The 22424-nt window shown below is 48.7% G+C and overlaps 8 protein-coding genes across 8 annotated transcripts; 4 read left to right on the top strand and 4 right to left on the bottom strand.

Moving 5' to 3' along the window:
* Positions 1-658: 658 nt before the first annotated feature.
* On the bottom strand, positions 659-1991 carry VTN77DRAFT_896 (uncharacterized protein; the record flags this gene model as incomplete). The annotated part of the gene is made up of 4 exons (XM_069425514.1): positions 659-1101; positions 1160-1531; positions 1594-1681; positions 1749-1991. 4 exons carry the CDS (start codon positions 1989-1991, stop codon positions 659-661), a joined length of 1146 nt encoding a protein of 381 aa, XP_069280377.1.
* Positions 1992-2678: 687 nt separating this feature from the next.
* On the top strand, positions 2679-3446 carry VTN77DRAFT_895 (uncharacterized protein; the record flags this gene model as incomplete). Its single annotated transcript, XM_069425503.1, has 1 exon — positions 2679-3446. The coding sequence occupies one exon, from the start codon at positions 2679-2681 to the stop codon at positions 3444-3446; it is 768 nt and encodes a 255-aa protein (XP_069280376.1).
* Positions 3447-4458: 1012 nt separating this feature from the next.
* VTN77DRAFT_894 (uncharacterized protein) lies at positions 4459-6154 on the bottom strand (the record flags this gene model as incomplete). Its single annotated transcript, XM_069425492.1, has 2 exons — positions 4459-6061; positions 6132-6154. The coding sequence occupies 2 exons, from the start codon at positions 6152-6154 to the stop codon at positions 4459-4461; spliced, it is 1626 nt and encodes a 541-aa protein (XP_069280375.1).
* Positions 6155-8387: 2233 nt separating this feature from the next.
* Positions 8388-9788, bottom strand: VTN77DRAFT_893 (uncharacterized protein; the record flags this gene model as incomplete). Its single annotated transcript, XM_069425481.1, has 1 exon — positions 8388-9788. The coding sequence occupies one exon, from the start codon at positions 9786-9788 to the stop codon at positions 8388-8390; it is 1401 nt and encodes a 466-aa protein (XP_069280374.1).
* Positions 9789-10644: 856 nt separating this feature from the next.
* VTN77DRAFT_892 (uncharacterized protein) lies at positions 10645-11190 on the top strand (the record flags this gene model as incomplete). The annotated part of the gene is made up of 4 exons (XM_069425470.1): positions 10645-10758; positions 10825-10903; positions 10951-11021; positions 11092-11190. The coding sequence occupies 4 exons, from the start codon at positions 10645-10647 to the stop codon at positions 11188-11190; spliced, it is 363 nt and encodes a 120-aa protein (XP_069280373.1).
* A 342-nt stretch (positions 11191-11532) lies between these two features.
* Positions 11533-12016, bottom strand: VTN77DRAFT_891 (uncharacterized protein; the record flags this gene model as incomplete). Its single annotated transcript, XM_069425459.1, has 3 exons — positions 11533-11739; positions 11819-11878; positions 11969-12016. 3 exons carry the CDS (start codon positions 12014-12016, stop codon positions 11533-11535), a joined length of 315 nt encoding a protein of 104 aa, XP_069280372.1.
* Positions 12017-14322: 2306 nt separating this feature from the next.
* Positions 14323-15096, top strand: VTN77DRAFT_890 (uncharacterized protein; the record flags this gene model as incomplete). The annotated part of the gene is made up of 1 exon (XM_069425448.1): positions 14323-15096. One exon carries the CDS (start codon positions 14323-14325, stop codon positions 15094-15096), a length of 774 nt encoding a protein of 257 aa, XP_069280371.1.
* A 4267-nt stretch (positions 15097-19363) lies between these two features.
* Positions 19364-19692, top strand: VTN77DRAFT_889 (uncharacterized protein; the record flags this gene model as incomplete). Its single annotated transcript, XM_069425436.1, has 2 exons — positions 19364-19551; positions 19674-19692. The coding sequence occupies 2 exons, from the start codon at positions 19364-19366 to the stop codon at positions 19690-19692; spliced, it is 207 nt and encodes a 68-aa protein (XP_069280370.1).
* Positions 19693-22424: the final 2732 nt, after the last annotated feature.

Genomic DNA, 22424 nt, shown 5'->3' with positions numbered 1-22424 from the left:
TATATGTATCTTTCGTCCGTTTTTCAGTGTTCACCTAGGTAAGGTTCGACTTGAGAGATTAGATTTTCTGGGGACGGCTACGCTTAGTTTAGGCAAAGAACATAAATACATACAAATACAAGCGACAACCACACACATCATCCATTATTAGATCACCTCTTTTAACTTGATTAACTTAGTGCTCTCTATGTAATTTTTTTTTTTAAAAAAATCAGTGATATATATACACAGAGCCAACATAAGTAACATCCTCGTCTACCTGATCTGATAAAGGCGTCTCCCATAAAAAAAAACCAGCACCGAGCCGATAACAACAATCCAGAAAAGAATCGCTTACAGGCATTTTATACCCGAATAGAAAAACATACAACAGTCGATAGATAAAGAAGATATGCGCCGCCATCGTCAAAGGGTCTATTCTGGAAGAACAGTGCCAAGACGAGGGCATTCGAGGAAAGAGAAAAAAAAAACATCCGCTTCTACTGCAGTTATAGGACTTTCATAACAGTAATAAGCGATGTAGTGGGAATCCAGAAGTGGTTAAATTAAAGATGAGAAAGACTGATCTCAGGGGATTCGTGCAAACGAAAAGCACCGAATCATCTGCTCAACCCACCATACACATCGTCTTCGTCATGTTGATGCAGTGCCTCCACGTTTACGACCTCAGCGAGTCTCTCATACTCTGGCTGCTCGCACTGACAGGTGGGTTCGTGGTGGGCAGGATTCCAGTCTTGGGCTTGGCGTTCTGCTTGACCTTGGCGATCGCGTAGACGATACCGCTAATGAATCCAACTATGATTGCGGAGACACTGGGGACGGTGACAGGCGCATCGAAGAAAATGAGGCCAGACAGCGCAATAGGGAGTTTGTTCAAGGCTCCAACCATAGAATAAGTTGTCGACGATGTAACACGGACACACCACGCGGAAGTGTAGGAGATGAAGACTGACGACAGACCAGAAAGGATCATGGCCATGAAAATGTTGGTGCGGTCGGCAGGAGGGAAATTCCGGTTGATGTTTTCGCTGGACCAGTCTTCAACACAGAGGGTGAAGACGATGAGGACAGGAATGGAAAGGAGGTTGTTGTAGAACATGGCTAGAGGAAGGAATCTGTTAGAAAACCGATTGACCTGTCGATGATAGGAGGAACTCACTGTCGAAATCCTTGAAATTCGTTAACTTGATCCTCTTGCGCATGCCGAGGACATAGGACGAGGTGCAGAGACAGTTGATCAACATCCAGATATAACCGGCGTTCAGAGTGGAGACCTTGGCGGTCGCATCGACGCTGGTCTCGACGGCATGTTTAATGTCGGCCCAGGCTGCGATAATGGAACTGAGGACCATGAGACCGAACGAGAACAGGGTAAGGCCTGTGACCGAGCCACCAAACCAGAGGACCTCGCCGTAGGCGATAAGAATAATGGTCAGGTTCTTGAATATCGTGTAAACGGGAATCGACAGAAACTGGAGAGCCTTGGAACCGGTGTAGATCATGCCGATAAGAAGGAGCGTGATGGGGAACCCTAGACAGAAAGACCATTAGCTAAAGAACGCGCAATGCACATATCACTCAGGAACAACCAACATTTTTTGGCCTCATCCGAACTGAAATCACGGAACGTTATGACGCCAGCCGCCTTGCAGGTCTGAATTGCAACGACGCAAACAATGGACTGTGCTCGAGGTTCACAGTTAGCATTGGCCAATCCCCTGAATCCATCCACGAGGAGTACAACGCACCTGAACGCAAAGCAAGAAGAAATTCAGGTTAAAGTCCAAGCCAGACAAAACATATTTGTTCATCACAGTCATCAGAATCGACGATCCACAGTAGGCTAGCACTGGGAGGATCGGATTGTTGGCTAGTGAGCTGCTCGAGATGCTACTCCGAGGCGGAGGGATCGCAGGCTCGAAATTCTTCGAGCCCTGATCCAGCTTGCTCATCTCGACGGTGTAGTCGTCCGTCTTCTTGCCTTCTGCCATGCTCGCGTAGCGTGAGAAGGGCCGGGGAGTACTTTCAGATTTCGCAGAATGCGCTTACGCGGCGAGATCCGAGACGGGGAGCGCGTGGACAAATTGGCTCGCCGCAGAGAAAGAGAAGACAACAACCGGGACGCAAGGAATAGAAAACGAGCGTGGAGAGATCAGCACGGTCTTCTAATTCCCGTCAAGTGAGGAAGGCTTTAGTAAGAGAGAGGGCGGGAAAGAAGAGAAAGGGAAAAATTAAAGAGAAACGGGGGCAAGGGATGTCAAGGCCAACTGGAGATCCCACCACCGCTTCTCCTATCGACCATTCAGCGCTAGCCAGGCCAATTCAGTTATTCATTAATTATTATAATTATGACAATCCTGCTTTCAAGAGACCATACTTAATTGCTCTTTGACATTCCCCAGGTCTATCAATAATCAATAATATCCGATACGAGACCACGTAATCCTGCTTCCAAACCGAGGTCGCTGTTTCTTGCTTTATGCTTGTTTTCTGAACCAACCATTATTGATTGATTATCATTAATTTAGTCCCCCACACACCCAAGCTAGCAATTCAACTCGATAATATCGTTTCCAGAACCACCAAACCTACACAACTCTCTCCCTGTAAATACCATTTTCTTCTCCTGTATATGAATAAGGCGCACAGTTTAGAGTGAAAGGGTTTCACGCAGAATCATGTCCTCCGTCTCGACGGCACCGCTCGACCCCAAAGTCTCTGCAATTCTCGACCAGAAGAATCCGGCAGACACGCCAGACGATCTCGACGAGGATGCCCTCTTTGAGGCTCTCGAGAAAGAAGATGACTCTGCCTACCGCGCACAGCGAATCGAACAGCTTCACAGCGAATTGGCATCCGCGAAGGTAGCCCTCCAGCAGCGCGCTTCATCCGGGACCAACCCCACTAACACCTTGTATCCAACCCTGCCCAATGACCAGGCCCTCCTGGATCTGACCACGAACGCTCCGCGGTGTGTGGTACACTTCTCGCATCCGGACTTTGCGCGCTGCAGCGTTATGGACGAGCACCTGCGGATACTGGCATCACGGCATTACGAGGTCCGATTTGCCCGGGTCGATGTGCGCGACTGTCCTTTTGTCGTCGAGAAGCTCAACATCCGCGTTCTGCCATGCGTAATCGGATTTATCGATGGCGTCAGCAAGGAGCGGATTGTGGGTTTCGAGGGTCTTGGAGGTGGTTTTGGCAGCCGACGAGATGGGGTCGACGGATTTCAAACACCGAAGTTAGAGAAGAGACTTCTGAAGAACGGCGTCCTCGTCAGAGAAAAGCTGAGCCACGGCGGAGACGGACGTGGAGGGCGGCATAACGAAAGTAGTGACAGCGAGGACGACAATGAAAGACGACGAGGGATTCGCAGCGGAAATGCTAGGCATAATAATAGAAACAAGAATGACGATGATGACGATGAAGATGACTGGGAGTGAGGAGAGCTCAGTTAATGCAGTCGGAGCAGAATGAAAATCTGGGACTGGGGATCTAAATGCGTAGCCCCAGCTGGCATTCATCCCCTGTTATATAGGTTGTGTCCTGAGACAGTCCTGAAGAGTAACATCTTTGGTACTGGGATGCGTTGCACCTCCTAACAACTGTATTATTCGGGGGAAAAGAAAAGGAAATGTCGATTACAGCTCTCACAGGGATGGCTGAGAATTCGCCAGATCCATTGGGACAAGTTTGTCAAATCATAAAAGCTGGTGGTCAGTGAGCCATCTTCGCTATCCATCGGTAGTAAAAAGGAACATACGGACAGATCGGATGATCTCCAGAAAAAAGCAAGCTTGTCACCATACACTTCTAGAATTTTGTATCTGTCTGTCTCCATATTAAACGGTACCCTTCAGAAAAAAAAAACCAACGGCGGGGAAATGTGCAAATTGTTTTAACATTAGCATGTTCCACTCGGCCAGACAAGTCATGCACTCTCTGTAATGTGCCCAATGTGAATTCAAATTACACGCCATTAGAGCTGTTTCTACCACGAAGCTACCTAGGTAAGCCTCATAGCACTAACTGCGGTTATTTGAATTAGCGGAAAAACGGACAGACTCCGACCAGAAACCGGGATAAATGAGATGCAAGAGTAACACACTGCGTCATCGTACAGTTACAAGAGGTAATCCATCTGACAGGCAGGAGAGGGAAAACATGGAAGAAAAAAAAGGCCAAAGGACAAAATAAAAAGAGTAGGAGAACACAGGAGGAACCTTAGGAGAAGAGCCAGATGGAAAAGAATCCCGGTCGAAACGCTGAAATACGAAAGAGCCAAGGGAAAAGGATATCGAAGCGACCAAGCGGAAAATAGACAGACTCTATACATGAGAACCTCGTCGGTTCTAGATCAAAAGACTAAAAGATGAGCCCTTATGAACACCTGGCACCCCCCCAAACGCACAAAGAGAAGTCCAATGGATCGGACAGAAATGTAGACGGCGATGTTCAAATTTCCACCGTTTTCATCTCCCCCAAGTTCTCCGTATCCAGGCCCGTGGAAGACCCCGGCTTGGATTCTTTCTCGGGTGCCTTTTCCGAAGCGGATTCCTCCTGTTTAGGCTCCTCTTTGGACTCCTGATCGTTCTCTTTGACGGTTTCCGGGGCGGGACTGTCGCTGTTACCCTTGTCTGGGATACTGGGCGTTGCCACTTCGATAAGATCCTCGCCCTGCGACGTCTTCTCCGGCTCCTTGGTCGCCGACTCTTGGGCCTTATCACCTTCGGTGGCAGTAACGGGACTGGAAGCTTCCTCAGTCACGCGCGCAAGGGGACTGGATATCCCGAACGGGGTCTTGGGGCTCTGATTCGGTCCACGATTCGAGAAGCGGTGAGGCGATCTTCCCCGATCCTCACTCGGGGTCGGGCTCCCGTACGGAGAATCGCGAGCTTTCCCGGGATTGGTACTGACACCCAGGCCATTTGTAGGCTTCCGACGCGGCGGTCGTCGACCGTATTTCTGATCCACTCTCCATCGCAGGATCTCCAGATAGGGAGGCTCCACGTTCTGATTTTTGAATTCCTTCAACTTGAGCTCGCCAGTTTCCTCATCCACGAAGACCTTGTCACTCGAGATATCGTCCGCCACGATGGCGAGAAACGCCGCCCACGACCGGGCGACCACGTACTTACAGTCATAGTCGCGCCCAAAGATGATGACCTGGCCCCATTTCCCAGCCGGTCCCGGCGCCAGATCGACAGCAATGTTGTTTCCACCCCAGTCACGGGCGAGAGGAATCCAACCGGGGTGTGCGTAGGCCTTCTGGATGGCGCCCGGAGGCTGCGAGTCTTGTCGGTCAAGGAGTTCCTGTCTCCACAAGGGGTTGGAGGCCTGGTGAGACGGCCCGGCTGACGAGGACCCACCCTTTGACGGGGGTTGCGATTGCGTGAGAACTGAATTGTTGAAAAATTCCTCGTTGACGGTCCGCCAGTTCTTCCACTCCTGCACAATTTCCTCACAGTCGAGGAGCATGCAGCCGAAAATGATGCCGGTAGGCAGGCCGCCTCGCTCCTGGCCATCGTGGATCATTAGGGATTCTCGCACCTCGAGAGGAAGGGTGCAATCCAGCTCGTGTTCTAGCTCATTGACATCATTCTGGGTACAGCCTTCTCCTAGCTGATCGAAAAGTTCTTCGTAGTTCTTCTCGGCCCAGCGGTCGATCTTCTGCCACGAGTGAGACACGGGAGGAGGCGGAGGAGCACCGTCATGGAAACTTTGCATCTGGATCTCGCCCGACCCGACTCTGTCAGCATGTTCATTCGACCTTCTCTGGGAGGTCAGAGATCTCATCCCGGGGGAATACGGATGGGACGGGGATCCACGACCGCCGGGAGAACCTGGCCAGCCATTGGCCTTGGGATTCTCTTCTTCTTCAAAGGGAGAGGTCAGATCAGGCTGAGAATCGGCGGCACTGGTCACAACAGAGGTCAGGGGGGCATGGCGACTCTGGCTGAGAGGGACGTGTTGACCGGTGCGATAAGGGGAGTCGTGGGAAGCATGGCGGTCATTAGAGGTCATGGTATGCCAGAAAGACCGCCATGCTGAACCGATACTGGAGGCCGACATGTTAGAGACGCGGACCGGGGACGAGGGGGAGGTAGCATGAATAGGTAGATACTCACGAGCCGGTCACGGTGGGAGGCATGGTTGAGGAGAGATTGATAAATCGCTAGCCAGTGACTTCAGTTGAGTCCTCGGGCGGACTGTTCATTGACGTCCTGGCTGAAGCAGGGCAATGAACACGCCAGTCACCGGAGCCGTCAACGCTATAGCAGTCACCAAAAGGGGGCAATGGCAAAACGACGATCCGGAAGGGTCTGAGAGGGCAGAAAAGGCCGACAAAGGAGAAAAGAAGAAGAAATAGAAAGGCTGGAAGGGTGTGGCTGATGGGGGCAGAAGCACGGAGAATGACGCTGGAGAACGGCGGACAGGGAGCGAAGCAAAAAAGATCGATGAATGAATGGATGGGTTTAGGGTCAGCACAGCATGGGGATGGAAGGCGAGCCGACGTTTTCTGCGTTCTTCGGCGACTCCTGGGCTGTTTGGACCTAAGCGGAGCTAGCCAGGATGGAGCGTACGGGCGCCGGTGATTCGCGTGCTGGCGTGCTGGGAAGGCGCTGCCGGAGTCACTTAATTAAGCATCCCTCCACTCGGAGCCGGCTGCCTCTCACCATGGCCGCCGTGGTCCACTGCACGCCCCAGCCCAGTCCAGCCGACCTGACCCTGAATCCATCTCTCCAGTTTCAAGTTTCAACAAGGAAAAAGCACTCCAGGCAGTGCCTAGCTCAGCAAGGTCTGGCTTTTATGATGGATTCGGTCCAAGATCGTCATGCTCTCGACTGCTGCAACTCCAGGACAGGCATTCCGAGAGACGTCCAGTATCCAGCTGCAGCAATAAATATTATATAATGGTGGTATCACCAGACAGTTTTCCTTGAACTGGGCAGTCGATCATCGTTATTTTATTATTTTATCTGCCAGCCCTACATTCTCACACCCTACCTGGGCTAATTACAATCCGACTCCTTTTTCAAGCTGTGTGGACCAAGTGCGAAACAAGCACTGACTGATATTCTTCAAAAGGGGCCAACAGACCAGGAGGCAAGCCTCATTTATGTTGTTATCTGACAAGGGATATACGGAGTACATACAACCTACAAGTAAATCACTCCTTTTCTCATTATCTACCCTATGAAGTTTTGGCAGGAAAGAACAGAAAAAAAAACAAGATCAGCCATGGCCGCCATTCATAATCTTAGAAGCTTGGTCTTCGACATACTCTGTCGAATGCGCTGTTTTGTGCTGTGAATTTCAATAATCATAACCACCATAAACTTGTTCTTACTCCGTACAACTAAGTACGTAGATCATCGGAGGTCTAGGCTTAGCCTCCGCTGCCAGGTAGCAGGTTAGGTAGTCTGCCCTGGGTGAGGCTTGGCATTGAATTGAAACATTAACACACCCCAGACCTGAATTATCCAATTTCAAGAGTCCATTATTAGCTACTATTAAATTAGGTACTAAATTAGGATTTCTTTCCAAGACACAGTTAATAGTTACTCGGCGTTCTACGGTGTACTCCGCAGATCTTACAGAGTAAGCTTTGCCACACTCTCAAGGGCAAAGAGTAGAGTACTCCGTATAATTCTTGCGTGCAATGGGAATGATCTTTACTGCGCAGCTGGTATGGAACGAAGAAAGAACTGGAGGTCATGTAGAAACGAGTGCAAATAGTTGGTATTATCTAGCTAGGAGGGATTCAACCCCGGTGAGTTGAATCGCATCGAGTTGATATCCGTTGCGCCAATTGCACAAAACGGAGACAGACGAAAGAACAGAGCCTGAAAGCGTCGTCAAAGCCGGTGAAATGATCACACTGAGAAAAAAATAGACGAGGACGAACGAGAGTCCCTAAGCCGAGGCATCAGAACATCCATCATGAATCGCCGAACCCGAACAAGGCTTCAAACGCCCCAGACTCCAGGCTAAATGCAAGAAGAAAGACGCCTAAGAAAGCCTGACAGAGATCCGATCCAAGCATTCATAGAGACATATAGAAATCCCCCCAACCTAAAGAGACCCACAAACCCGAGACCCCTTGCCCGGAAAATCATCCGACGGCCATGCAAATCTAACACCGGAATATAACGACCCTGACCAGGCGGAAGAAAGATACCATACAGAAATCAAATGACAAAGGAGAAGCAGCAAGAGCAAAGAAAAAAAAACAAAGATAAGAAATCACAAAACCCCTCTAATTCAGCCAATCGAGAAAGATCAGCCGCAATCTTCAAGAGACGTTAGATGTGACAATATCCAAGCTCAGTCGGAAAGGACGTAGACGGCATATGTGCGACGAAATGACGACGTAAAGAGAATCACGCGAGGGAGCTCTGGACTCCGCTCGGGACTCCGCTCGGGACTCCGCTCGGGACTCCGCTCGGGACTCCGCTCGGGACTCCGTTTGGATGCATACCGCCGGAAATATCAAGCTTGAGGATTCTCCTCAGATCGTCTTCCATTTTCTTGATATCTAGCTCTGTCGCACGGGGAGAAGCTGACCCGCGAAGGTCCACCCGCTGGGGGGTCGGGGAGTGGTAGACAGGTCGAGAGGAGGAAGGAGTTTGGTAGGATGCTCGAGCGGATGACACGCGGGGAGTCTGACACTGAATGGCATCGACGGTGGACGGGGAAACCTCATGTCGCAAAGTAGATGATGTTGTGCGGATTTGATGGGGATCACTGGAAACAGGAGAGCCGTATTGATAATTTGGTCCCTTTAACATATCTTGTTGACATGGAGTTGGTGGCCCGGAAGACGTGCGCAAAGGGACGTTGTTATATTGATGTCCGACAGCACGAACATTGGGATCGTTGAATTGATTTCGCGGCTGAGGAGAGACGGATGCGGGACGCTGGGGACGAGGATTAAGAAGAAGGTTCTTCAGTGCCTCGGTCTTCGCCCTTCGCTGGTCCTCGTCAAGGTCCACTTTCGGCTGAGATGGACTGCTGGCCGACCGGAGCGCGTTCATCCGGTCCTTATACGGTGTAGCGAACGCTGGCCCAATGGGCATCATGCGCCTTTCGGGCTCTTCAAGCTCAAGAGGAAAAATCCCGTTGACAGAGCTCTCCGGTCGGCGATAAGCCTGATAGGCTTTTGAGTCCGTACTGGGAGAACCAATCTTCTGTGAAGCTTCAGGACTGCGTTGCAATTTATCCCTGGCATCAATGGCAGCTTTGAAGAGGAAGTCCAGCGGCGACGGTTCATGTTCTCTGTCGATACGCGACGCTGCAGCTCTCGGCTTCGACGGCGTGTTCTCAGTGCCAGGCTCGCCGTCCACATCATTCTCAAATTCCAGCGCTGCAGCTAGACCGGAATCGGGTACAGATTTGGAGAAGAAGCTTGGGATGGGTAGAGCTGACGGTGCGGGAGAGGCATGGAAAGTCGGTCCTGCATAGTGCGGACTGTCTTTCTGCTGAGGCGGAGAAGCTATGTTTGGCTGTGAAGATGCATGACGATGGTTGGGAGCATGGTTATTAGATGGGCGGGAATTATCCCGCGACTTCTTTGCCGATCGTACATTGTTCTTCTTTCGAGATGCTCCCGTAGCACCATTCTCCCCAGCGGCCGGATCCCCAGGACTCGAGCTTCGGGAAGGTGACGAAGGAGGTGTTGTCAGCAGAGCAGTCTTTGCCTGTGAATGAGGACTGGTGTTCTTCTTGTGCTGACGTTTAGGGTTCCGTGAACCCTTTGGCGTTGGGGGTGCTTGAGTCGACATGGAGACAGATTGGCTTAAAAAATAGGCAGCCTTGGAAGAAATAGGAAAAAGAAGACAGATAACAACAGATGGAGCAATAGAGGATAATATTATAACCAAGAGAATCACGATACCGCCCAGCAGCCGGCTCTAAAGACCTTCAATGAGAAGAAGCCAGATGGTCCGGGCTGGGTTAGGACGAGGCGGCAATGGGGCTAGCTTGTGTTGTAGGTAAGAACAGAGATTCGCAGGGCCTGGAGGACAATAGCAACGTTTCTTGAATGGCAGAAAAAGAGGGAGAAGGGAAGGCCAAGGACCTCACGAGCGTATTCATCTCTGAATCGAAGACAGGAGGCGCATGGGGGAGAAAGCAAGCAAGGATTGAATGGCGTTTGGAAGGGAGTCAAAGAGAAGAGCGAACGACAGGCTGGCTCTGGGTCACAGGCAGCCCAGATAGGCGGGGTGAGCCAGTGAGCCTTGCCACAGTGAGCCACACCACGGGAACAAGCCACACGCTGTGGCACATGCGTAGGCTGATGATCAGCAATCAATCAGTCCCCTCAGCGAAGGTGAAGCTGGAACTGATCTGAACCAGCACAGGAACAAACCGCCAGCGATCTATCAAAAGGTCGAAGTTGTGGTATAGGATAGCCGAGTGATGTGGATCGCTATCCCAACAGCCTGATCTGTTGTTTCCTCCAAGGTGCGCAGATCATTATCATAGCCATCTGTTATCAGATACTGATGTCAGTAGGCTTCACCGCAGCTCTATCGCCAATCCCAATCCTCACCCCTCATTCTTGCCTATCATCTGACCACTGCTCGCCCACTCGTGAACCATCTTAGCTGCGGCCAAGACAAAAATAATATCTGAACCATGGCGGATGTAGAGATGCAGGATGCTGCCGCTGGGGCGTCTACCAAGGAGAAGGCCCAAAGGACAGCGAAGTCAGAAGGCGCTGAGGGGAAAAAGCGATTTGAGGTCAAGAAAGTGCGTCTTCTCCAACTCGATCGGGAAATAATACATTGATGACTGATTTATCTTTTTTTTTGTCAGTGGAATGCTGTCGCATTATGGGCGTGGGATATTGTCGTTGACAACTGTGCCATCTGCCGCAACCACATCATGGATCTCTGTACGTCTGATGCAGAATAACGATCAGGCTAGGTCTAATTGATACAGGTATCGAGTGTCAAGCGAACCAGGGCTCGTCTACTACAGAGGAATGCACGGTTGCTTGGGGTATTTGCAACGTGAGTTTACGGTCTTGTTTCCTTCCATCTTTACTATGTTTTGAATGCTAACTGAAACGATGGCTGATAGCATGCCTTCCATTTCCACTGCATATCGAGATGGTTGAAGACCCGACAAGTCTGTCCTCTGGACAACCGAGACTGGGAGTTTCAGAAATATGGCCGGTAGACGTTGGTTCTGGGGGTTGACACGTAAGGAAAAGGTGCTGGCCGCTATGTGCAGCAAAAATTACAGACAGCATGAACTCAGAGATCCAGTTCATGCATACATTCATACCCCTGGATGAAATGAGCTTTCTCGGGATGATTTCAAGGAGACAAGGCAGGGCTAGTTCAGAACGGCGTTCGAGCGGCATTCAGGCCATGCCAAGGTTTCATTTCAGGGCAACAGAGGTAGAAAAGACTAGATATGATTCCCATTTTCAATAGTTTTATGCAAGCCGCTGTCAACGGTCACAAATAAAGACCATGTATTGGTAGTCATCCTCCCGGACCATCCTCGTGTTTACCGTTACCCGACTTTGACTCCGTCCACTACTATGTCCGGCACACCACTACTCCTTCCGCCGGTTGCTGGATTGAGCCATTTCTCCGGGTGCTGATTATAGAAAGGCCACGGAGGAACCACAACCAAGGCAGTGAGGAGTGTGCCCGCCAGCCCGATCCATAGCGTCAAGTAAATGTCTTGTTGGATATAGCCGACCACGAACGCAACAACCTAGCCAAAATCAAATAAATCAGCGACATACTATTTCTAGATTATCAGATGGGAAGATCGCGACAACGGAGATGCATACACCGGATAAGATCAGGAGAAGGGTGGAGAGGATCTCGGCGAGGCGCTGGCCGTGGAAGTCCTAAGATAAAGAAGTGGCCAGGTCAGCATTGCGCAACAATTGAATTTCAGAGGAGAGTACTTCCACGACGAAGTACGAAGTAATACTTACTATCTGACCTTCGAGGGCCTCTTGAAGAGCTGCCAGGAAATTATCCATGGTGAATGGACTTACTGCTGTCTGTACTATCGAAGCGTTGTAACTTGTCAGTCGAGTGCCGCCCTCGCGCGGCCAAGAAGGTTGCTGTTACAACTTATTCCGGATTGGCGTTAAGTTAGAGCTAAGCAACTACAGAGCAATGTGGAACGGAGGAAGCGGAGGCCCCATTGACTCGATGACAATCATCTCGGATGCTCTGAACAAAGAATAACATTATCATTATCAACCTTCATAAAATTGACAGTTCTTTCATTATCTTTAGCCTCATTATTCTAAGAAGAAATGAATCAGACTTCAAGCAGAATAAAGAGCTTGTCTAGCCAGTCATTGTTCATCAGAGTGCTAGCGTATACATTTATCGTCCTTTCTTTTTTTTTTTGCCTTCATTCTTTTTTCTTTTTTTTTCATTTTATTTACTCTCTTTGTGTCTTTCTGATCTGCTTTATCAATTGTACAGAGTCGTTCGACAGTAACCCCCCTTGCTACTTCCAAGATTATCAGTCGTATATCACCTACAAAGGATGAATAGATGCGTAGAGCAAACCAGTGCGAATGATACGACAGACCATGATCTTCCCCCGCTTAGGTGATGGATGGGTTCAGACTGATGGCAGGGACATCTAGACTTGATGATGCTGTGTTGTTTTAATTCCGATACCTCTAGCTACCATATATATATGTATATACATAGTGAGCTGAGCTTCCTTTGTGATGGCTGCCCAGCAGAAGATCAGAAGAAAATGGACATCTTCTAAAGGCTAGAGCTAGCTATTATGGCACTGAATTCAACAGCGCTGGATATTGAATATAGCTCTGCCCTGAGTCCTGACAGCTTGGGTTGCTCCTCAAAGCAAATGTTGGCTATATATGGCCAGAAAAGGACACTAAAATAATTGCCATGGAGAGAAGAAAAACAATCTATATTGCCTGGTAAGCAAGGAAGGAATCAATTCATTTGGTCAGCTCTGTCTGTAGATCTCGGGAGGCTCAATATCAAGATATCAATATACCAAAAAAGGAAATGACAACAACCACAATATCACAAGGGGGGAATAAATAAATAAATAGTAAAAAAAGCCCCTGATAAGGGGTGCCCTTCCTCCGGGAGCACCCCCATAATTCGTTGTTAGGATGAAATTGGGTCCCTTTGTTGGAACCAGAGGGATTCGAACCTGGGCTGCATCCCCTTTGGGACTTGGAGTGCAGTCCTAACCACTGCACCGCAGCCCAGGTTCTTGTTGACAGATAGAGAGAGTCATGGAATTATATGTCCTAGGCGTGAAGGAGGGTGTTTGTTTGTTTAGGGGGAGAAGGGGGGGGGGGGGGGGGGTGTGTGCAGTGGTCAGCTGACTAGAGCCCAGCTGGTGTCTGCCATACCAGGATAGCCACTCCAATTTCATGTCCTCAAACGGTGCTGAGATATGGAGCACATGAGACCTTTCAGCTTATACTGTACGTGATATTTTTCGAATTCAGGGAGATGCACCAAGGACAAAGTCACACCCCAACTATGGAAACCAGAACCGAGGAAAGGACCGAACATCTCCTGGGGCTTCTATTTCGTTGACTTCTCCCCTCTATCATGTACTACTCTAGGCTCGATGGAGATTTTACTATGCCTTGCGCTGTCAAGGCTTTTTCCCTTTAATATCACGGATATTTGTACCGCATTGTACTGCACATGGTTGCTAGTCACATAGCTTTCTTTCAACCACAGGAGATTGTTGGACTGTTAGTGAGAGCACCCCTAGAAGAATATAGGCCATTGACCTATTTCCAGAAAGAGAATCAAGGAAATTGTGGGTGCTGCTTGGCCATGATTGGCACGCTTTCAGTGAATGTTTCTGCCGATTCACTGAGAGAAGAATTTCCACAACTCTTGTCACTTTTGCTTTGTCCCATTCACTTTGAATGAGAGGATAAAGGATCCCATCTATATATATACGAGTGCGTGTGTACCCACTGTCATTGTTCATCGCTCAACTCTTTGTTCCTTTCTGTCGTTGCCATGGTTTCGAAGTCGTTTTTATTACTATACTCTGCTCAGCCAGATCATCTGGTCTTTCACAATCAATAGCATTGTTCCAACGATGTAGATAGACTCCATGTCTATCTCCAACGGCCATTTTCTCTGTTATATATCAATAGTTGTTCTTTCGCAAAGCACACCTCTCTGTAGAGCTGCTCCCACAGTCAAAGATCAGCCAGGTTTCGCTCTATCTATTTATTTTAGTTAGGACAGTTTTCTTCCCAACTGGACCTCTTACATTTTATATCAATCTCAGAGTGCACGCATAATATATCAGATGACGCCGGTTGAGAGAGAAGAGAAAAGACAGATCTCGCGAGCCATCCGGATCGAGCAGGAGACTCAAGGTACTGCGAACACAGAGGAGAAATCGCCAGATTCTGGGTTTATTCATTCTTCTCCCAACGATGAAGAGGTTCGCCAGCACGACTCGCATAAACGTGAACAGCAACGCGGCAGAAACACACAGAGTCTGTCTCGCGAGCCGGATATAAAACCGGAGCGAGTCTCCCCAACGACATGGATAGTCGACCTCACGAAGAGTCCGCCTCCCGATTCTGAAATCGAGATTGCTGCTGTGCAACCGGTGCAGAAGTCTACAAGAACGAAGAGGAAGAATGCCGATTCCAGAGCACCCATCCCGAGCATCGAAAGGCCGCAGAACGAGTCTGTAGATGAACAACAGCATCGGCCAACAATCTCGCTCCTGGATCAACCAGAAGAGAGAGAGGCAGAGAGAGAGGCAGATGCCAACCAAGAGGACTTGGATGATACTCCGGAAAGAGATCTATGGGACGTGCCTAGCTATCACGGGAGTAGTCCTAATGAGGGACCTGATTTGAACGTCGGCAACCCATCTGATTCGAACGAAGCACATCCTGCCCCTCAGGCACAGACGGGGAGGCAGACAAAAACACCAATACCGAAGCGGCGGCGACGGAGGAGATATGCGAACGCTCAACCGACAAGGCGTAGTAGACGTCTCAGGGGTAAACCACCAGAGTTTCTGGGTCTGGAGCCAGTGCGGAGGAAGCGACGGGCAAGGAAATAGACGGGAGAGCAGTGTTTGTATCTCGAGTGATTTCAGAAATGCCTATCCCAAAGTTGAATAGAGACGACGACGAAAGAATTGTTAGATGTATTGGGAAGAGGACACGGAGCTTTCTTAATAGTCACGAGTATCTATTTATCTGTATTTATGTATGTATATTCGTTTCTTGATGTGATATGTGATATTAGCCCAGAGTTCATTTGTCATTTGTTTTCAGAGTTGTCAGCCAACAACCCATATTTGAATCGGTACCTCCTCTTCTCTTAATCAGTGCAGTTCATTATAGCAAAGAAAGCAATTGAATATCTTTCTTTCTCGAAATATAGCAGTGAAGATGATTGCCTACTGTACGTACGTCCATCATGTCAGGTTAGGTCAAACCTATCCTTGTCTTGCAACTAGAATTCTTCCTGCTCGCTACTGTATTTGGATTCAGTCGATGAGGTTTACTGTACTAGATCTAGAGTCACATACGGAGGATATCTTTGCAATGAAAATGGGTCTATTCTTCATCTTTATTCTCTTTTAATTCTCTTTCAATATTAATGATATTCCCAGTTTTGTCTTTGTCTTTATCTACCTGTCTGTCAAGGCATGTATGTACATTATCTCAAAGTAAACTAGGTACATGTACATATATATAGTACCTGAAAGAAAGAATATGGTTTCCTTTTTCCTCTATTTTCTCTTCTTTACTTTTATTTCCTTTTTTTTCTAGTTTGTTTTGTTTGTTCCGTTAAGATCAAGAAAGAAAAAGGTAACAAAGATAGCTAACGATCAAGTACTGGAATTTGGAAGTAGACAAGGTACCTAAAGCCATATATATGCACCGTGCAGGGAGATAGGTATTCAGAGGGTTATGAGCCATGGTATTAAGTCAAACTAAATAAAAACAGACAGACAGACAGACAGACAGATAGATAGAAAGCATTTGTTTGATATGAGTGAGTAGCGCACAGCAATCAAGTAAATCGATATCATATCATGAACTGTTTGTTGTACAGTACAGTCCAGCCCTTGAGGGTTCGATAAACTCAAATTGTTTATTTACCTACGATTCGTCCTATCAGTCACTGACATCGATGGTACATACAGTACAGTACATATCTCAGTCAATTATCAGCATGTACATACTAACAATATCTAGTTAAAAGAGCTGTAATGCCAAGCTGGAAAAAAGGGCCCTATGTGCTGTTGACTTAGGTAAGTAGGTAGCCTCAACTAAAAATATCAACTACATACAGTACACAATAATAATCACTGCGTTTGTTTTCGAGTCTGGTTTTTGTCCCTGGGGCCGTTAGTTGTTACTTATTAATATTACCCTGCTCGTCCAGGATAGCGACAATGTTAACCATCATCATCGGGATCGATCGGTTATCGATAGGTATGTATCATCATCATCCCGTGATCAGGTAGGCAATCCTGCAGACCTGCAAATACCGACCCCAGGGGTTCTACACCAACTACCAACTACCTCCATAGTTCACCTGATTATGAAGTACGGAGTAATAGTAGCCGAAGTAAAAAGGGCTAAGCGGAGTGACAGGCACGTGAACCGTGGACGATGTTCGTTGGTAGTGGTGGTCCGTGTTTTTTTTAACGGTTGGGGGCTGTTTTCTTACCTATCTACGTAGGTACTTTATTTTCTTCTTCCAGTTTTGGGGATCTTCCTATCACGTTTTTTAACCACTACTTTTTTTTCCCCCTTCTTGACAAATTAAATTGAGTAGAGCTGTAGACTACTCCGTACTGTACATAAGCATTAGTCACTGACTGAAAAAAAAAGATCGATCCATATGCAATGATCATCTTACTAAGAAGCACAAAAAGTAGTCATATGACTGCATTATTTGCGTCTGCGTCTGCCGAAGGGGAAGAAATTGAATCTTGGATCTTACATACACATGCAGATCATCCATGCAGTTCATCATGCAGGGGCCAAAAAAAAATAACTATACCTCCAACTCCAACAAGTCCAAGAATAGGAATGGGGGTTATTATACGGAGTATACTGCATGCATACATGCAGGAGTTCGTTCCACTATCTCAGCTCAGCTTATTATAGTAATCGAGGTCGGCTTTTGTTATGCAGTCAATAACGTTGGTAACAAATTCCGTACAGTACGACTTGTGTGTATATGCATATGACAGATGTCATGTCATCATGTCAGTCAAGAACTGCAGCCCCGCCCCCTCCTCCACTCTCCACCCTCCATCCACTTTGACGGGTCACGCCCAGATCAGAGTGATATGATGATGATCTAAGAATTAAGCTAGAGCTTAGACTATTGACGGACTATGGAATAGCCAGTAGCCATTTTCGCAGGCAGTCTATTACCCTGGGGGCTATGCTTTGATATCAAATCAAGGATCACCTGACGCAGACAGACGCTGATATAAGCAGTGGGTGGCTGACGTCACACAACTACACCTACATTTTTGAGATTTATTCAATGATGGTCAGCTTTGACGTCGTGTAGAGTTTGGAGTTTGGAGAGGGACTTCAATTCCCTTCCTGAAAAGGAAATTCATCGCTGACGTTGCGGAAAGCAGGCATAGTCAGTCATGACTCATCTTGAAGGGATGCAGAATAATGCTTCGGCATACGCATATAGTACTCCGTTCCGAGATCATTTGTTGACGATAATCAAGACGAGAAAATCTGACGTCTCACACCAGTGTAGATATGGCGGTCTGGAGCAAGAAACAATTCTTCAATCGCTGGATGGTAGTCGCAGGGCGATTAATGGAAAAACCATGATAATGGCTGGAATTTCGAAGGTTAGAGATAGATCAGAGAGGGGTTCCAGATGCTGCATAAATTACGTGATCATTTAATGACCTGAATCAGTATGGATATCGACAAACACGGAAATATGATCAATTTGCACATGACCTTGAAAGAAGATTGCTGTCTTTCAGTCTTGGCTGGAGGAAAAGAAAGGAAGAAAAAGGAAGAAAACACAGATTGCGGTACTTCACCGACAATGGTGACCACTGACCCTGGGATTGGTAGATCCGGCAATTTATCAACTTAGGTAGTCACACTATTTGAATTGGTAGTGTACGTCCATCCATCCTCTACTCCGTATAGTGTGTGGGGGAAAAGAGGAAGAGATCCAGGCCCCAGTATGCTACAAGCGAACTGCTGTCGACCGGTTAGATCAAACTGGACGAGGAAAACTAGGATCTTTCCAAGACTTGCTGCGAACTGGAGGTGTGTGTATGGAGTAGTAAGCGAGGGAAAGATCCTCGCACGTCGTCCTGGCGTACGGAGTAGAGAGGTAACTGTTCTAGGACACTTCGCTTAGATTTTAGCTATGTCCACTATCCGAGAGCGATCCACAAGGTCGGTTAGCTGTGTTCGTCAATCCTGCCAAAAAGCACAGCCCAAAACAGACAAGAACAATTCTCGAAGCCGACATGTGGAGAACAAGCGTGAACGCCAATGGTGTACCCTCGATGGATAACGCTATCCGGTGCGACTGGTGGCCTATCGAAGAAACTGAGACGATTTTTCTTTTCGATTTGGATCCCGTGACTCTATCCTCTCCCGCAGTCGCGAACTCAGTGGTCAATCCGAGCAATCAGCTGTGTGTGAGGTGACGCCGTGGCGTGACTATATATCGGGCTACGGATATTCCAGAAGATTAACTAGAAAGTCTAGAATTTGAAGAACCCCGGATTCTTGAAATTGGAAGAAGCTGCCCTTGGTTCATGTTCACGGCTCCTGGAGTAATTTGCTTCCTGTCTACTAATTGCAACGTGTTCCTGACTGCCGATCCTGGCCGTGTAGTAAACATACAGTGTCCTCGAAATGGGGGCCATGCATGCTCCATCAGGCCGCTCGTGGTCTGCCATCATGTTCGTGCTGCGATGCCTTCAAATCCCCGTTGTCGTTTCTTAGAGAACGCGACTTTGTCCTTCAAGTTGCAACATCCCGGAACCAACAAAATTACAGGACAGAGGACCTCAGACGTCGGGCTGGTCTATGGTCTGCATGTCGTCATTTGGATAGAAGCTGGACAGCCGATCCTCTGGAGACAGCAAGGTTATTTGCAAATAACAGCAGGAGTGATGATCCGGATGACGAACACGAGATCGAACAATGCTGTGGATCTAGGCTAGGAGGAGTTCGCTGAAATCTGTCCTCGCGGATTGCCGCTCATTAGTTACCTAGGTAGTCGTTCGCAATCTCTAATTAGCATACCTGGCACTGCCAGGGACTTCACACCTGCCTATTTGGGCTGGAGATGGCGGGACAATGGCAAACCCTATTGGACCTCACAAAGCCCTCATCGAGGCCTCGTGTGGAACTGGAACTGGTGGGTTGAACATCGGCCCGGCAAGGATCGGCACACAAGTACGAGAACGTGATGTCTTGCTTTCCCAAATCCTTGCACGTGCTCCATGGACCTGGGACATTGACTGGTCTGTTAGAGCAAAACAGGAGTACGGAGTACATCCTTCGTGCTCCATAGAAGCAAGCGAAGTGCGGTTAAAGCACGCTCAGTTCGCCAAGCAATGCCAAGCACTGCATGGAACGTTTCGAATCGTGCTGATCTTTTCTACAGCCTTGCCTTGGCCCGCTAATATGGATCAATGACCATTGCAGAACGAGGACGTCGCCGAGGGAGCCAATCATTTGCTCCCAACGTGCCGAATCACAGAGTGTTTCAGGAAGAAAACTAGGAACCGCGGAAGGAAACAGACCGATATCCATCTGGACAGCCTGTCACGGTGCTCCGGGGTCTCGGGGACCATCATCACTCGCTCGAACGAGCAGGCGACTTTGCAACCTGTAAACTCGGCATCCTGAGCAAAGGCCTCCAGGCCACCAGGCCACGGAACTGTCTGTGCGAGTGAAGAAGAAGAATCCAGGATAAGATGCAGACCACGTGCAAGGGGCATTGCACGGCATCCCGTCAGGATGTCAATCGCGCTCTGGAAAGAATGTGCCGGATGCAAGCGAGACGTGCCTTCCCCATGTGTTCCCGCCTCATTCGAGCTAGAATAATCATGAACCACGGGTACCTAGTACTTTACCTAGGTAGGTACCAGGTACCCGCCTCAATCGGGGATCCAATTCTAATTACACCTTACCTAGATTTAGGACAATATGATCAGGATGAATTGTGAGGGAGCATTTCGATGATCGGTAAAATTGCGTGTCCTACATAGCTAGGCGGACTAGGTACTCGCGAGTTGCAACTCTCATTACGGAAAGATCCTACTCCGCACTGAAGGATTATTACAGTTCAGCATTAGATCAATTACATCGTTTCTCTTCCACCTACGAAAATCGAGTACGGAGTCCAGTATCTACCGAGGTAGGCAAAGCAGACCCCGCAGAGCGCGTCTGGTGGGGATAAATCTTTTCTGCTGGAGGAAGGAAGCCTGATGCGTTGGGCATTTTGACGACTGCGTAGCAACTAATCTGTACTCTGTACTCCGTACCTAGGTTACGGTAGCGATTACACTGTAGCCACAGTATCGCGTTCCATTCTTTTCTCCCACCCCGCGCTCCGCTCACACCGCAGGTCCGGAAATGGAGAATCCCAGCAAAGCGGACGCTGCGGAACCCTGCACCTGCACGCGGAATAATGCATAACGAATATGCAGGAGAAACCTATTCAGTGACCATTCATCTGTCTGCAGAAAGTATTGATGAATCGTGCGTCATGCATGACGTCCATCCCACGCAGTAACTCGACCATGATGATGGGATAGTATCTGTCCAGCAATTGGAATTTCATCCATGACGATGGTTGATCGGGGTTTATATGTCTCCATGTGCGTCGGAGACAAATATGAGGATTAAAGTTAGAGTTTCGTTTGGGAGTGAAAGGATTCAAAGGAATCAACAGCCAATCCGAGTGCGACGATGACACAATATTACTATTGGACGATCGGGCTTAATTATTATTATTCGCTCTTGCCTACCTGGGTAGGTTGAGATCCAATTGGAAGGTTGCCCAACGTGGATTGAAATCTATCTTCCGGCCGGCCTTCTCTCGGCAGGATCCAACGACATCCTCAGGTATACGACCAAAGGGCGCGCGAAACGCTATCGATGATCATTCCTGACGGTTGACTCCTCCGTGCTGTGGAGAGTCAGCACGATGATGCCTGAAAAATATATCGGAAGATCAGGCCATTATTAAGATCCGACGTCGAGGCAGACCAGGCTGCGCATCGGCAGGTTCCTATCACAGGCGATGGAGAGATTTACCGCGGGCAGCGCAGCTTCCAATTGAACCTTGGGTAACGAACTAAACCATCTCCACCAGGACTTGCCTTTTTAGTTCGACTAACTCGCCTGCGGTGTCTCTAGCCCAAGCCTCCGTCGCACACCGGCCTCGTTCCAACTTCCAACTCCTGACCCGCCTGGGGTCCCCCTCGTCCTGATAGGCTTTTTGCCGATGTTCCTGGCCGGCATGCTAAGGTGTAACGTCCCGCAACGTCTTTTAACAGCCGGCAGCATTTTGGCGGCGTCGACAGGGAGGCACGCATCATTTGCTTCCAGACAGGGGCCCCCCCTTGTCAGTTGCTCTCATCCCCGCGAGCGTGCATAACAGAAGTTACCGAGTATCGTATGGTAGTGCTACTGTACCATCCTGTTGTGGTTCTCGCCAGTCCAGTTTCTTATCCCACCTGGGGGCTATCGATGTGGGATCCCATCTTGCCTCGAGGTGATCCCGAACAGCAGGTGGTGAATACTCTGTACAGTACGGAGTACTCCATACAAAGAGCCATACGCCCCATCGATGATAATAATAATAGAAATCTCTTGTTTCTTGTCTCTGCCACCGACATCCACACTGGTCTTGCAGACGCGCGATGGGCCTGCGAAGGCTGAAACATGCGCAGTCTGCCGCTAGCTGGAGACGGAGACGTACCGAGGGAGGTTATGGGTCGGTATCACAATTTTCCCTAACAGTATTATTCCTTTTTCCACCGTACGACAGAGCCAGCCCCTGGACCTGCCCCACGGCCTTGTCGAGACTTGCTCAAAAGGAGTAAGCCCAACGTGTTGGATCACGTTTCTGCTATCTCTCTCGGGCCTGGTGTCGGTTCCTTTGGGTTCGTTCGGCTTACTGGATCAGCCTTCATGCCCCCGGCACATCTATCTGTGTGTTGATTTCGTTGCGAACAGCTTGTGCGGGTCTGGACGCGATCGGCAGGCTCAGCAACACGGGAGAAAGTCTGTCTGCCGCGTGTGCTGTCTGTGCGGTACACGGCGTATTTTATTCTTCTCTTGCGTTTGCATGCAGGAGCGTGGGAGCAAATAATAAGGGTAGAGAGAGAGTGTGTGTGTGAGAGAA

Source organism: Rasamsonia byssochlamydoides (genome assembly GCF_041956645.1).
Source record: "Rasamsonia byssochlamydoides strain NRRL 3658 unplaced genomic scaffold VTN77scaffold_11, whole genome shotgun sequence".
NCBI lineage: Eukaryota > Fungi > Ascomycota > Eurotiomycetes > Eurotiales > Trichocomaceae > Rasamsonia > Rasamsonia byssochlamydoides.
This window is presented reverse-complemented; position numbering and strand designations above follow the sequence as displayed.